The sequence below is a fragment of the Electrona antarctica genome (assembly GCF_951216825.1).
Source record: "Electrona antarctica genome assembly, chromosome: 3".
NCBI lineage: Eukaryota > Metazoa > Chordata > Actinopteri > Myctophiformes > Myctophidae > Electrona > Electrona antarctica.
In genome coordinates this window covers 13393190-13405260 of record NC_136808.1, presented here as the reverse complement: position 1 = coordinate 13405260, position 12071 = coordinate 13393190, and the positions used below count along the sequence as shown (strand labels likewise).

Below are 12071 nucleotides of genomic sequence, written 5' to 3'. Positions count from 1 at the left end.
ATAGGCCAGTGTGCTCCGGTGCGGTATTTCCGAACGCGCCCGAAAAGAGGCGTGTTTGTCAACCCTGATATTTCATGGTGCTGCTGGATCGATACAGCAGCCTTTCTAGAGAAGAAACAAAAACACCACTAGCCCACATTAAACTAAAGAGGTTTTCAAGACGTTTTGGCCATTATCTCTGGAACGGGAGGTCCAATTAGCTCAGTTTAAAGTGTGTTGGATACGTGACAATCAGGACATTAAACAGTCAATATTCTGCCGGAAGTGGTCCGCCGGCCGGAGTTTGAGTATCACTGTCCTACTGCTACAGTGTCTCCCACGGGACCCGGTCATACTGTATGCCTTCTCCAGATCCACAAAACACATGTAGACCAGGTTGGCATAATCCTAGGCCATCTCCAGGATGTAAAGTGTTTGTATGTTGTTCCAGGAAAAGTGGATCCACCACTCCGGTCTGAAAGTTGAAGTTCCTTTGGCAGACTTCATTTGACATGATTGTAACTAAATTATTTATTACAATTTACAATTTAGGCATTTAGCAGACTCTTAATCCAAAGCGATTTACATTAAGCAAGAACAAAAAGCATGGCAATATATCAATACTGTACATAAAAAAGTAGTTATGAATCATACGTAATCTAAGAACGTAACAGTGGAATATCTTGCCACACTAACACTAACTAAGCCCTGCGCCCGTTTATCCTTTTCAGGCAGCACTTGGCACCTGCCCACAGAGCCAAAACTACTAGTAACTGGTGTACTGACCATGGTATTACTGTGCTTAACTGACCAGCGAACTGGCCTGACCTGAACCCCACAGAGAATCTACAGTAGGTTGTATTGTCAAGAGGAAGGTGTGAGACATGAGACTCAACTCTACAAATGCATTTACGGCTGTTATCAAAGCAAACCTGGGCTTCCATAACACCTCAACAGTGACAAAGGCTGATCACCTCCATGCCACGCCACATTGATGAAATAATTTGTTCATAAGTAGCCCAGACCAAGTATTGACTGCATACATTATGCTTTTCAGATGGTCGACATTTCTCGCTTAAAAAAAAATATTCTAATTTGTTGAGATAGGATTTTTTGATGTTCATGAGCTGTACTGATTAAAACAAAAAAAGATTTTAAATAAGTTTCACTTTTTTAATTATATTACGGTAGAAAATTAACTTTTACACAATATTGTAATTCATTGAGATGGACCTGTGTATATACTAGACTCTAGTATATATTTATGTAGACATACCACTCTAGTAACTAGAGTGCTATGTCTACATAAAATGCTATCTAAGTTACATAAGTTGAGCCTTTGCATACGCCTGTAAGGTCTTCGGGGCTAGGGCAAGTGTTACGGGCCATGATGGAGTCTGAAGAGGTGATTTCAGACTACGGCGTAAGATTGGAAGTGAAGGTACTTCCAGCTTCCCTGCGTTGGCTGATCTGAATGCACGAGGTTTGTAGGGTTCAATCAGACTTGCAAGATATGGGGGAGCCATACCTTTGGTTGCTTTGAATGCCAGCATCAGAGTTTTGTATTCTGTGCGGGCAGCGATCGGGAGCCAATGGAGGGAGCGGAGAAGGGTTTATTGTTAACATATATATTGTATTTTTGGGTTTTCACAATCTTGCGGAACATCACCAACATTTTTCTGCATGTACGTGACCTGTATGAGTGCGTGACAAATAAAACCCTCTTAAGAATTCATCCCTGTCCCAACAATCAGCATGAAGAATCAACACCTGCAGCATAATCATTCTTTTCGACAGCTGACGAGGACACTTTTAATGTCATCTGTACTGCTCTCATGCAAATTGTTGTTTTGATGACCAACAGCCCAAATTACTGTCTGTCAACACAAAACGGTAGAGGAAAAAAAATAAACATGGTTTAGTGATCACTCTCTCCGACTCTCTCTCACTTTGACTCACCTTTCCTTCAATTTTTGGTATTTTTTCTCTATCATTATCACATTCCCTTCCATCCTGCTGTGTCTCTCTGCTCTCTCTCTCTCCTCTCTCTCTCTCGCTCTCTCTCTGTGGACAGCTGTGGCTCAGGAGGTAGAGCAGGTCGTCCAATGATCGGCATAGGGTCGGCATTTAGAATCTCGGCTCCTCCTGAAGTGTCCTTGGGCAAAACACTGAACACTAGCAATGAGTCGGTGCAAGCTTGACTCGACTATTCGCTGTTTCACCTCCCAATGTACAGTATGAATGAATGAACCGTTGTAAAGCGGTTTGAGCACTTGGAAAAGCGCTATAAAAATGCTATTCATCTCTCTCTCTCTCTCTCTTTCTCGTCAGTTTAAATGTTGTGGAGGTCAAGAATTTAAGGACTGGGAAGTCAACATGTACCACAACTGTACAGCACCAGGACCGTTGGCCTGTGGCGTACCCTATACCTGCTGTATTGCACCTAAAGTAAGTAGTGTTCCCTATTCCTGCTGTATTTCAACTAAGGTAAGTAGGTTTCCCTATTCCTGCTGTATTTCAACTAAAGTAAGTAGTGTTCCCTATTCCTGCTGTATTTCAACTAAGGTAAGTACTGTTAGCAGGCCTATACTGCTATTATTACTACTGCTGCTAATACAATTTAACTTTGAGTGTGTACAAATCTGACAAAATGGACCTGGGGGGCCACGGACCATAAATATATTATGCGTAGGGCACCCAAATGGGGGGGGGGGACTGACTGACGCATGGAACTACAGCAAGGTGCTTTATGCATTTGGGCCATGCCCCAGACAGCCACCACCAGTAGTCCGTGAGGGGGTTTCCATGTGGTCCCCAGTTAAACTTAATTGAGGGAGAATTGGTAACGAAATGGACCCTTAAAATATGAAATCAAATGGACCCTTATGGGTCAATTTGGTTTAATTTTACACTCTTTTACACTCTCAATAGTTAGTCACATTATTGTTAAACATCTGCAATACTTAATTTACAAGAAATGTACACAATTAGAGAATGTAGAATTTGTTTTGATCATTTGCCAGTTATCTCTCCTATGGATGGTACCATTGAGTCTGAGAGGCTAAATGTCACCAGATGGTGGTACATGGCTTAAAATGCTCAATAAATAATGGACCTTGACATGAAAAGGTTTGAAAAGCACTGGTTTAGACGAATGCTAGATTTGATGTTTACCTGGCATTTTGGTTTCTTTGAAGCACAGTGCTCTTTGCCCTTTAGCTGTTGCTGTTTTATCCTGTCATTATTGACTCATGCCATGAACCTACTGTATCTGCTAGCTTTCACACCTGTAAGTTGCTCTGGGAAAAGAGCGTCTGCTGAATGGTAGACGTTCACCACTACAGACAGTGGACCTGAACGTGTTCATCTGTTATTTGTTTGAGGGGCGCTAGCCCCTCCTATATACAGCTTTTCGTCACAACTCATGTCACATTTGCCATTGACAATGACAATTCGGCTTCTTGTGTCATCACAAACATTAAATGCCATTGACAATGAAAGGATAATTTACGTCATATGTGTCTGAGCGAATCGGCTTTTATGAACACAGTTCATTTTAATTCAGCTTGGGGCTTATAACATATATATATATATATATATATATATATATATATATATATATATATATATATTCATTTTTTTATTGATAAGAGCGCCCCTAGTCACTTCACACGGGTGTGATTTTTATTTGTGTTGTGGTCACCGCCTTCAAATTATGGTGCCTTCCGTAGCCAAAAGGATGTGACCCAAAGGTGTATATATGAATATATAAAGGTGTGTGTATGTATGAATTCCTGACCCAAAGGATTTGGACGTGTGGGGTAAGTGAATATGAGATGTAAGTTATGGTGCAACCAATTTATTTTGTTTTGCAATTACACTAGAGGATAAGCCCATCGAGTTGTCCTCGGGCACAAGGAACAAACAATGACAAGAAACAATCTCACACCAATCAACAAAACATAGTTGTGTACTGTATGTTTTATTGATTGGTGTGAGATTGTTTCTTGTGAGGGCTCTCACTCCATCCTAGACCTTTCTACGTTTGCTACACAAATGTCATCCAAAAGAGTAAATTAAATAAGATTTAATAAGCTATCAAAATACAGTCCAATTGATGCATGCTAAGATTCAATCTTGAATGGAGGGGCGTTGACTGTTTTACTGTTTTTTTGAGGCAGTGGGGGGGGGGGGGTGGCTTTTCTGAGGACGGGAACCATGGCGAGAGTAAGGGAGTGACATGCAGCAAAAGATTTGGCTGACAAACAAACCGGTGACTTGCCCTATCCACTTGTCTATCGGGTCGTCCGCGATCCTAGTCTGTTTTACATTTAGTTCATGCATTTTTCCCATAGACATTTCAAAAAGTATTTAAGACGGTTACGTCGCGGACAAAGCCAACTGGAGTTGTGACAAATCATGACAATAAACACAATATTTTGGACCAAACAAATAATTACAAAGAAGAAAAACAACAGTGTTGTAACCTGCCGTTTTTTTCTTCTTTCTAATTCTTTGTTCGGCCCAAAAAAGTGTGTTTGTTGTCATGATTTGTCACGATAAGAGTTGGCTTTGTACGATGCTTAAAAGGTCTTTAAATAAATACTTTTTGAAAAGTCTATGAGGAAAATGAACCGGTAATCATTTCCCTGGCCCCGGGCCAGCGGGACTGCGACGCTCTATATGCACAATAAGCCATAGAAACATGGAAGACTGAACTTGAGAAAAAGAAGACCATGTAATTGTGACAAGTTAGGTTTTTATTGTGTGGGAAAGGGGCAGGGTTATTGAAGACTCATACACTGTGTTGGCGGTGCCCGGATTTGAACCCATAAACTTGTTTTCCAAAGGCAAGAGCTCTACCAACTGAGCTATCCGGACACAATCAGTTGTTACATTGTTAACAGCAAAATTCAGTGTTTTTTTTCTCCATAGATTGTGTGTAGAACGTTTCACGCAAATTGCTCAAAAATCAGGGCAGAAAATCGGGTATAAGCATTTTTCAAACTGCTCAAAATGGCGGAATATCTGAGGGTGGAGCTTACTGGTCAGAGTGACAGATGTGTTCCCCATGTGGAAACAAGTGCCACGGCTCTTGGCCAAATGAGGCATGAGTTATGCCTGTTCAAACTAGGTTTCATTTTCAAAACATTGCTATAGCGCCCCCCTTTGGTCAATTGGAGTAAGACTGGTTTCAGTGCTATTGGCATGACCCTTTACAATAGTGTAAAGTTTCATAAGCATATGACGCTGCATGCATGTATTGGGGGCAGAAGAAGAATTTTCATTGGCTCATAAAAACTTAATTTTTTCACTTAAAAGGTATAGGTCCAAAGTTCACGTGCATTTTGATCAAAAATCCTGGGAGGATATGTTTTTCATATAATTCAAAATGGCGGGTGTTACGTTGTTCGGCATGAGGAGACGCATATGTGAATCAAAGTTTCATTGCCGACGGTCAAACGGTTCATGAGCTATGCGCGTTCAAAGTTTGCATTTTCAAATGAGTGCTATAGCGCCACCCTTTGGCCAATGATCGTGGGCTTTGCATCATCACTGTTTGGCATGGCCCTCTACCATATTCCCGCGTTTCGCAAAAAACGACTGCACAGAACTGCTATTTTTGTCGGAAGGAGGAGGAGAAGATAAAAGACTAAAACAATAAGTCCCTTTGGGACGTACTTGGACCCTGATGAAGGCCTTGTAGATTGAAACACGTTTGTCTTTTTTTCTTGTTGCCTTGCTCATAAATAAATCAACTTATATATTTTGACCAAAGACCTTGAGTGCCTTGAAATCTTTTTCTTTGCAAGTCTGCATTTTACACCTTTTGGGAATTAAGCAGTACTTTGAAAATTACATTTTGTATTACGAAACTCATTGGAAACATTTTTATTTTTTGTCAAATCTTTCTGGGCATAATCAGAAAATCCCCTTGAGCTGCTTTTTAAACAGGCTGGTTTTTATTCATCAGCGACGTCTCTCAAAGAGTGAGAGAGGGGGGGGGGGGGACGGACGGGGGGGGGGGGGGACAATAGGGAGTTCATCAGGAATGGGACATTTAAACATCGTTTTAAACAAAACGTGTCACTATCAGTTTAGGACTAATTCAACGAAAAATTTAATTAAGTCATACAAATAATATAAATTATTTAAGTATCGTACACATAATTGCAGACTCAATTGTAGACTAGAAGTGTTGCATGCTGAAGCCGGTTGGGTTGGCCCATTAGGGATCCCTCCTCCACATACCCGCGGACAGACTGAGTCTTTTGTGTTTCAATTCAATTCAATTCAATTCAATTCAATTCAATTCAATTCAATTCAATTCAATTCAATTCAATTCAATTCAATTCAATTCAAATTCAAAGGAGCTTTATTGGCATGAGAAAACGTACGTTTACATTGCCGAAGTGGAACAAGACAATCAAAATAAAACGATGTATTTACAAATAAATATTGGATATAAATAGGAATTAAATAAAGGTGTAAACAGAGCTGTGTTACATTAGCACTTTGGGTAAAATTCTCAACGGGCCCAAAAATGATGGCCCGGCCCGACCCTACCCTAACTGACTGACTAAAAAGTACCATAATGTTAAGCCCAAAGCCTGACAAAAAAAAGAAAGAAAAAAAAAACGCCACTAAATGGCGGCGCCGTGTTTCAGTGTGAAAGTGAGAACGGAGATCAGCGGACTTATATCGAAATAAAGGATGTATGTAACTCACGTTAGAATAGGCTATTAATGTTCCATTTCCAATCATTCTAATGGATTCCATACAGTGGTGGTGGTGACTGGTGAGTAAACACGAATAGCAGCTGCAGCTCCCTCCCTTAGACTACTTTTACACGACGACCATCTCCAGATAAAACGGCAAAGTCCCGTTGCGTTCTCATTTTTTATTGACCCTTTACACGAGAACGCACACTTTATGAAAACGCTATAATATCGCTAGGTAGCGGTAACGGGCTGCCAAATAGACCAGTCACCCACGTTACGTACAAGAAGAAGAGCCAGCTCCCCCTTCACGCAACCCTATCGGGTTTTGCTATTCAACATTAATGTTACATTATAGCTGAATATTGGATGTTAAAAAAAAGAATTTTAATAATATTGATCTGTGACCATTTAGTCTATCTAGAAACTAAAGAGACACGACAGTAAACAATACCGTATATTTCTCCATTTCCATTGGGAAATGTGTTGGAGAATAGTTAGTATAGAAAATAATAGAACATTACAAATCTATAACAAATCAGAACACAACGTGGTTGTGGCAGTCGCTCGCTGTCTGCTTTCTATAATGCATCGAGGTGACAGACAGGCTGACAGACAGTCCAGAGCATGCAGGCAGAGCGCGCCACGGGATGGTTATATATTTTATTTGCCTGTTTACACGGAGAAGAGATAAAACGGTGTTCTCAAAGATTTCCACTCTGGGAGGTGGTTTCACTTTGATGCGTTTTCACCTCCTGAAAACACCCTTCTCGTCTAAACGGACCCCAGCAAACGATACTTTATTTTGCCGTTTCTTACGAACACCGTTCTCGTGTAAAAACCACCTTAGTTTCCTCTGAAGTGAAGTTGCTTTATGTGTAGCGTTTGTTGATGTTGATTAATCATTAGGTTTTATTCATCGCAGCCAGCTGGGTTAACGAGATAGCTCAGTGCAACATGGCGAAAACCTGACGCTTCAGCTATGGTGTGATAATCCGATTGATTTTATAAAACATTTAAGCATATGGCAACTTGGCAAGTTAACTGGTGGACTGGCGCAAACCAGAGGGAAACCAGCGGTAGCAAGAAAGTCTCACAACGTTCACTGTTCTCTACTGTACTGCCTGTGCGCAGTGCAGGACTGCGGGGCGGGCTGCATGCTGCTCTGGCCTCGTACACACATGCCGGACGGACATGATCTGTTCTGTCTGTGTTTCATGGCCGCCTCAGGCTCAATGCTTTTCCAATGGAAGTCACGTGGTTTGACCACCACGTGTTCGTCCGACATGTGTGTACGAGGCCTCTGAGTACTCCAGTAATGCCAGTGCGATGCGACCCCTGCCTCCAGTCCTCCTCCTGTCACAAGTGAATCGCCTAGCGCAGCCCTCTTCATAATAAATGCATACATGTATACACAGTCACTTTACACAAATAACAGAATTGCTATTTTTATTATAACACTCTTTAAAAAAAAAGAGAGAAAAAATAACAATCACGGAAAATCACTGAGCCCGAGGCTCGGCCCGGCCCGACTAATTAGCATAACTTTTGGGCCCGGCTCGGCCCGATAACATCAGGTCGGTACCGATCGGGCCAGGTCGGGTTCGGGCAGAGTTTGAGAAATTTAACTTTGGGTAATACTATCTTGTGGAACTATAAAAAAAGATGCATTTTCTGTCAGAGATAGTTATACAATATACATCCATATAGGAGACGTTAGCTTTATACTTTTGATAAGCAGTGTACACACAATGGTTTGTATTCCTTAAGGTGCTTGTATTCCATTTGACATCCTTCTCCTGTCACAGCAGCTCACAAATCTCGCTGCTGTGTTTGCACATTGTTGTACTTCACCCAACAGATATGGAAGTTTTTTGTCATTAGTCATTTGACAGTTTTCAAACTCTCCTTGGGTGATTGTAATCCGTGGAAATGTCTCTGATGTCTTGGTACAGTGGGCCGACAGTTAGGAAGTGTAGCTCAGTCTCTACCTCGTTTTGTGTGCAGTGGGTGCACAGTCTGTCTTCTCTTGGGAGCCAGGTCTGCCTATGGTGGCCTTTTATCAATCGCAAGACTGTGTTCACTGAGTCTATATCGAGTTAATGTTTTCCTTAGTTTTGGGTCAGTTACTGTACTCAAGTATTCTGCTACTGTGTATTCTCTGTTTAGAGCTAAATAGCATTCCATTTTCTCTCTCTCTCTCTCTCTCTCTCTGCCTCTGTCTCTGTCTCTGTCTCTGTCTCTCTCTCTGCCTCTGTCTCTGTCTGTGAGTGTTGTTCAGTCTTTGTTATTCTGCTGTCTGGCAGCTAGCGCAAGCACGGGGATTGGTAGAGGGAGATTTAAAGCTGTCTGTTTTCATCTATTCTCTTTCTGTTTACCCTAATCATCTTATCTGTTTTCTCATTCTGAGATCTGCTTCCTCCATTCCCTCTGGTTCTTTCAATTTCAATTTCAATTTGTAACAATAAACGGCTGCAAGAAGAAAAATAAATGATCACACGTCTCAAACAGATAAGATAACCCACTGGACACAGAATGGTTCATTTGATTATACATTTGTACACTTTTAGAGTTACAAATCTAGCCCCGGAAGCAGGGCAGGAATTTCACTGCGGCCACGGCATTTATATGCCCAGACGGCCACAGTGGCCGTTGTGCCCATGTGCCCCGACCGGCGCCCACAGCAGTTCATTATACCGTTTTTCCTCACGTTTTTCCTCTAGCTATCCGGTCAAACTGCAACTATCACTCAAAACAAAATAATGTTTTCTAGCGGGTGGCGGTCCTAAGTCACATGCATTAATGTTGGTCGGACATTGTCCAGCTGATTTATTTTTGTCTAACGTGAAACAGCGTTGCTGTATAGCGACAGAAAAATACCATGGATATAATTAAACACATTGTTCCCTGTGCACAGTGCAGATAACACTTACTCCAGGTAAGAACAAAAACTGATCTGCTGAGCTGCACTTTCACTTTGTTTATATGTTATTCAATATATTACTTTAGCACAAAATATAGTCTTTTCTAAACCAAGCCCTCATTCAAAAGTTATGTAGGCTGTCATTGTATTTTCTGTGAATTAACACAGTTTAACCCAGTGATCCTCAGCCATTTTAATTTCAAGGACCCCCAAATTAAATTTATATGAATTAGCCTAGGGTGACAGGGTCCTAGGCCATTTCATTAGGATTTTCATCCCTGGACTGGGACCCCAATACATGTTACAGACATGTTTACAATATTTTACAACAGTAGCTACTTATATTTTGTGATTATTTATTTAAGAAGCACTGTTCTGAACAAATGTTCGCCTTGAAATAAATACAAAAAATGTAACCATCTTTAACCTTTAAGCTAAAATAATTATGACCGGGGACTTAAAATCATTGTTTTAATTGATGGCCTTCATACCCTGGCACTCGGCCTTTGTGCCCTCAAAAAGTTGACCACACTAAAGGCCAAGTGGCCATGTACAGGGATGAAATTCCAGGCCTGCCCGGAAGAGAATTCCCCATTAATTTTCCCCATAGAGTTTTCAAAAAGTATTCTTTTAAAGACGTTTACGGCGCGGACAAAGCCACGCACGCACGCACACACACACACCATACATCCACTTTTTATGATGGTTTGGAGAATGGGCTACCTGAGGGTGTACAAATAAAACGGTCACGCAAACCAAGGGATAACAGGCAGGTACACACACTAGAGCCCTGCAAGCCCAAACAACGTGTTTTACATTCTCTTAATCAAACATTTCTCCTTCCTTCTTTGTCTCTCCGTGCGCACCTTACTCTCGTCCTCTCTCTCTCCTATGGTCCGCAGCTGTGCACGCACGCAGCCGTGTACACACACACACACGCACACCGACTCAACGAGTGCCGTAATCTGGCTCTGACAGAGGCAGAGCTGATACTTACATAGATCTCTGCATCAACTTCCAAGTTCCAACAACAAGCAGTCACAATTTAAATACTGCATGAGAATTACAACACTAAACAAGCCAGTTGGTTTTGTACAGTGCAGATAATGTAAGTGTTCTTGACCTTGATTATTATTGTGGGTTTGGTTTTTATCATGCAGCGCGAGTCCGCGATAGCCGATCTACAAGCTCACAACGCGTTGCTCTGCGAGTAGAGCTCTTCTGATTGACAACAACTGTTATAAAAGGGTCCTTTGGTTCCATTTGTAGTAGACTACACTCTCATAGTTAGAGTCACCTGGACAGATCCTGTTGTTGTTTCCACACACACACAAATGCAGATAGACACAGATATTTACATTTCATAGCACAATTCTGCACATATAATAAGGCAGCTGGTAATTAACTGATGTTCATCAATTCTTGTTTTCGTCTTACAAATGATTTAATCGACCCAAAACATTGTGTTCATTATCATGATTTGTCACGAGCCGAGTTGGCTTTTTCGTGGGCGGTATTGCAACGCTACATACTGTAGTGAGATTGGGGTGCCAGAATAGTAGTACTATAAGCATCATTACAAATCCTGTATTTAGAAGGCCATCTGTCTCCATTCTCCGGTGGCTTCCATCTGCTGGGGGCCAAGTCTGCTTGTGAGTGACGGCCTGTTTTTCTTTTTCTTTTCTTTTTTTTTTCTTTCAATCTTTACCAGAAGTCTTGAGAACCAGTAGTGGCCATGTGGCCCATAATCTGTATTTGTCAGTGGTAGAAGGAAATGTGGTTGTTATTGTGGATGTTCTGTTGAAGGTCAGTTTATTATCTCACCTTCCGGAAGAGTTAAGGTCTCTTTCTGTCCTCAGTGGGCTTTATTGGCATGACATTTTACAAGTGTTGCCAAAGCACAATTACAATTAAGAATAAAACATGGCATACTAATAGTAATAATGTATGTGTCCTACTGGTTGACTGTCCCTTTTCTTGTGACAGGAATTGACAGCCAAAACTGCACATTCTTTCTGTTCCCCCAGAAGGAGTGGTAATTTCTCCCTTTCCGTCATACTTCAGAATTCTGGGCAATTTGTTTTGAGTTGCATTGTGTTAGGACGTGTAACTCTGTCTCTACAGCTCACTCACTCACTCACTCACTTCGAGGCTCCTCCACAGCCAAACACAATGCAGTCTAATCTGACCACTTTTCTAACACACACAACAATTACACATGGGAGACCTCTTCACAAAGGGAAGATAAAAGGCCTCAGGAGCTAGAGTGGCCACTTGGGAATTGGCACCCGCTTCGAACGTTATCAACTGATCCCCAGTAGGTTACTTCATCACTCAAATCGCCTGGGAAATCGTTATAGGAAACGCAGAAGTGAAATTACTGCCGCCCAAGCTCCAGGCCAGCCTGCTGGCTCGATTGCATTCGAGTGATAAGTAACCTACTGGTGATT

General features: G+C 41.5%; 1 protein-coding gene across 2 annotated transcripts in view; it reads left to right on the top strand.

The window, feature by feature from the left end:
* Nucleotides 1–12071, top strand: part of tspan15 (tetraspanin 15) — a 69873-nt gene that overhangs the window by 42217 nt on the left and 15585 nt on the right. For both annotated transcript variants that reach the window (XM_079497112.1, XM_079497113.1), the window contains exon 5: nucleotides 2311–2427. In XM_079497112.1, the coding sequence (XP_079353238.1) occupies nucleotides 2311–2427 (117 nt within the window). The remainder of the gene's footprint in view (nucleotides 1–2310; nucleotides 2428–12071) is intronic.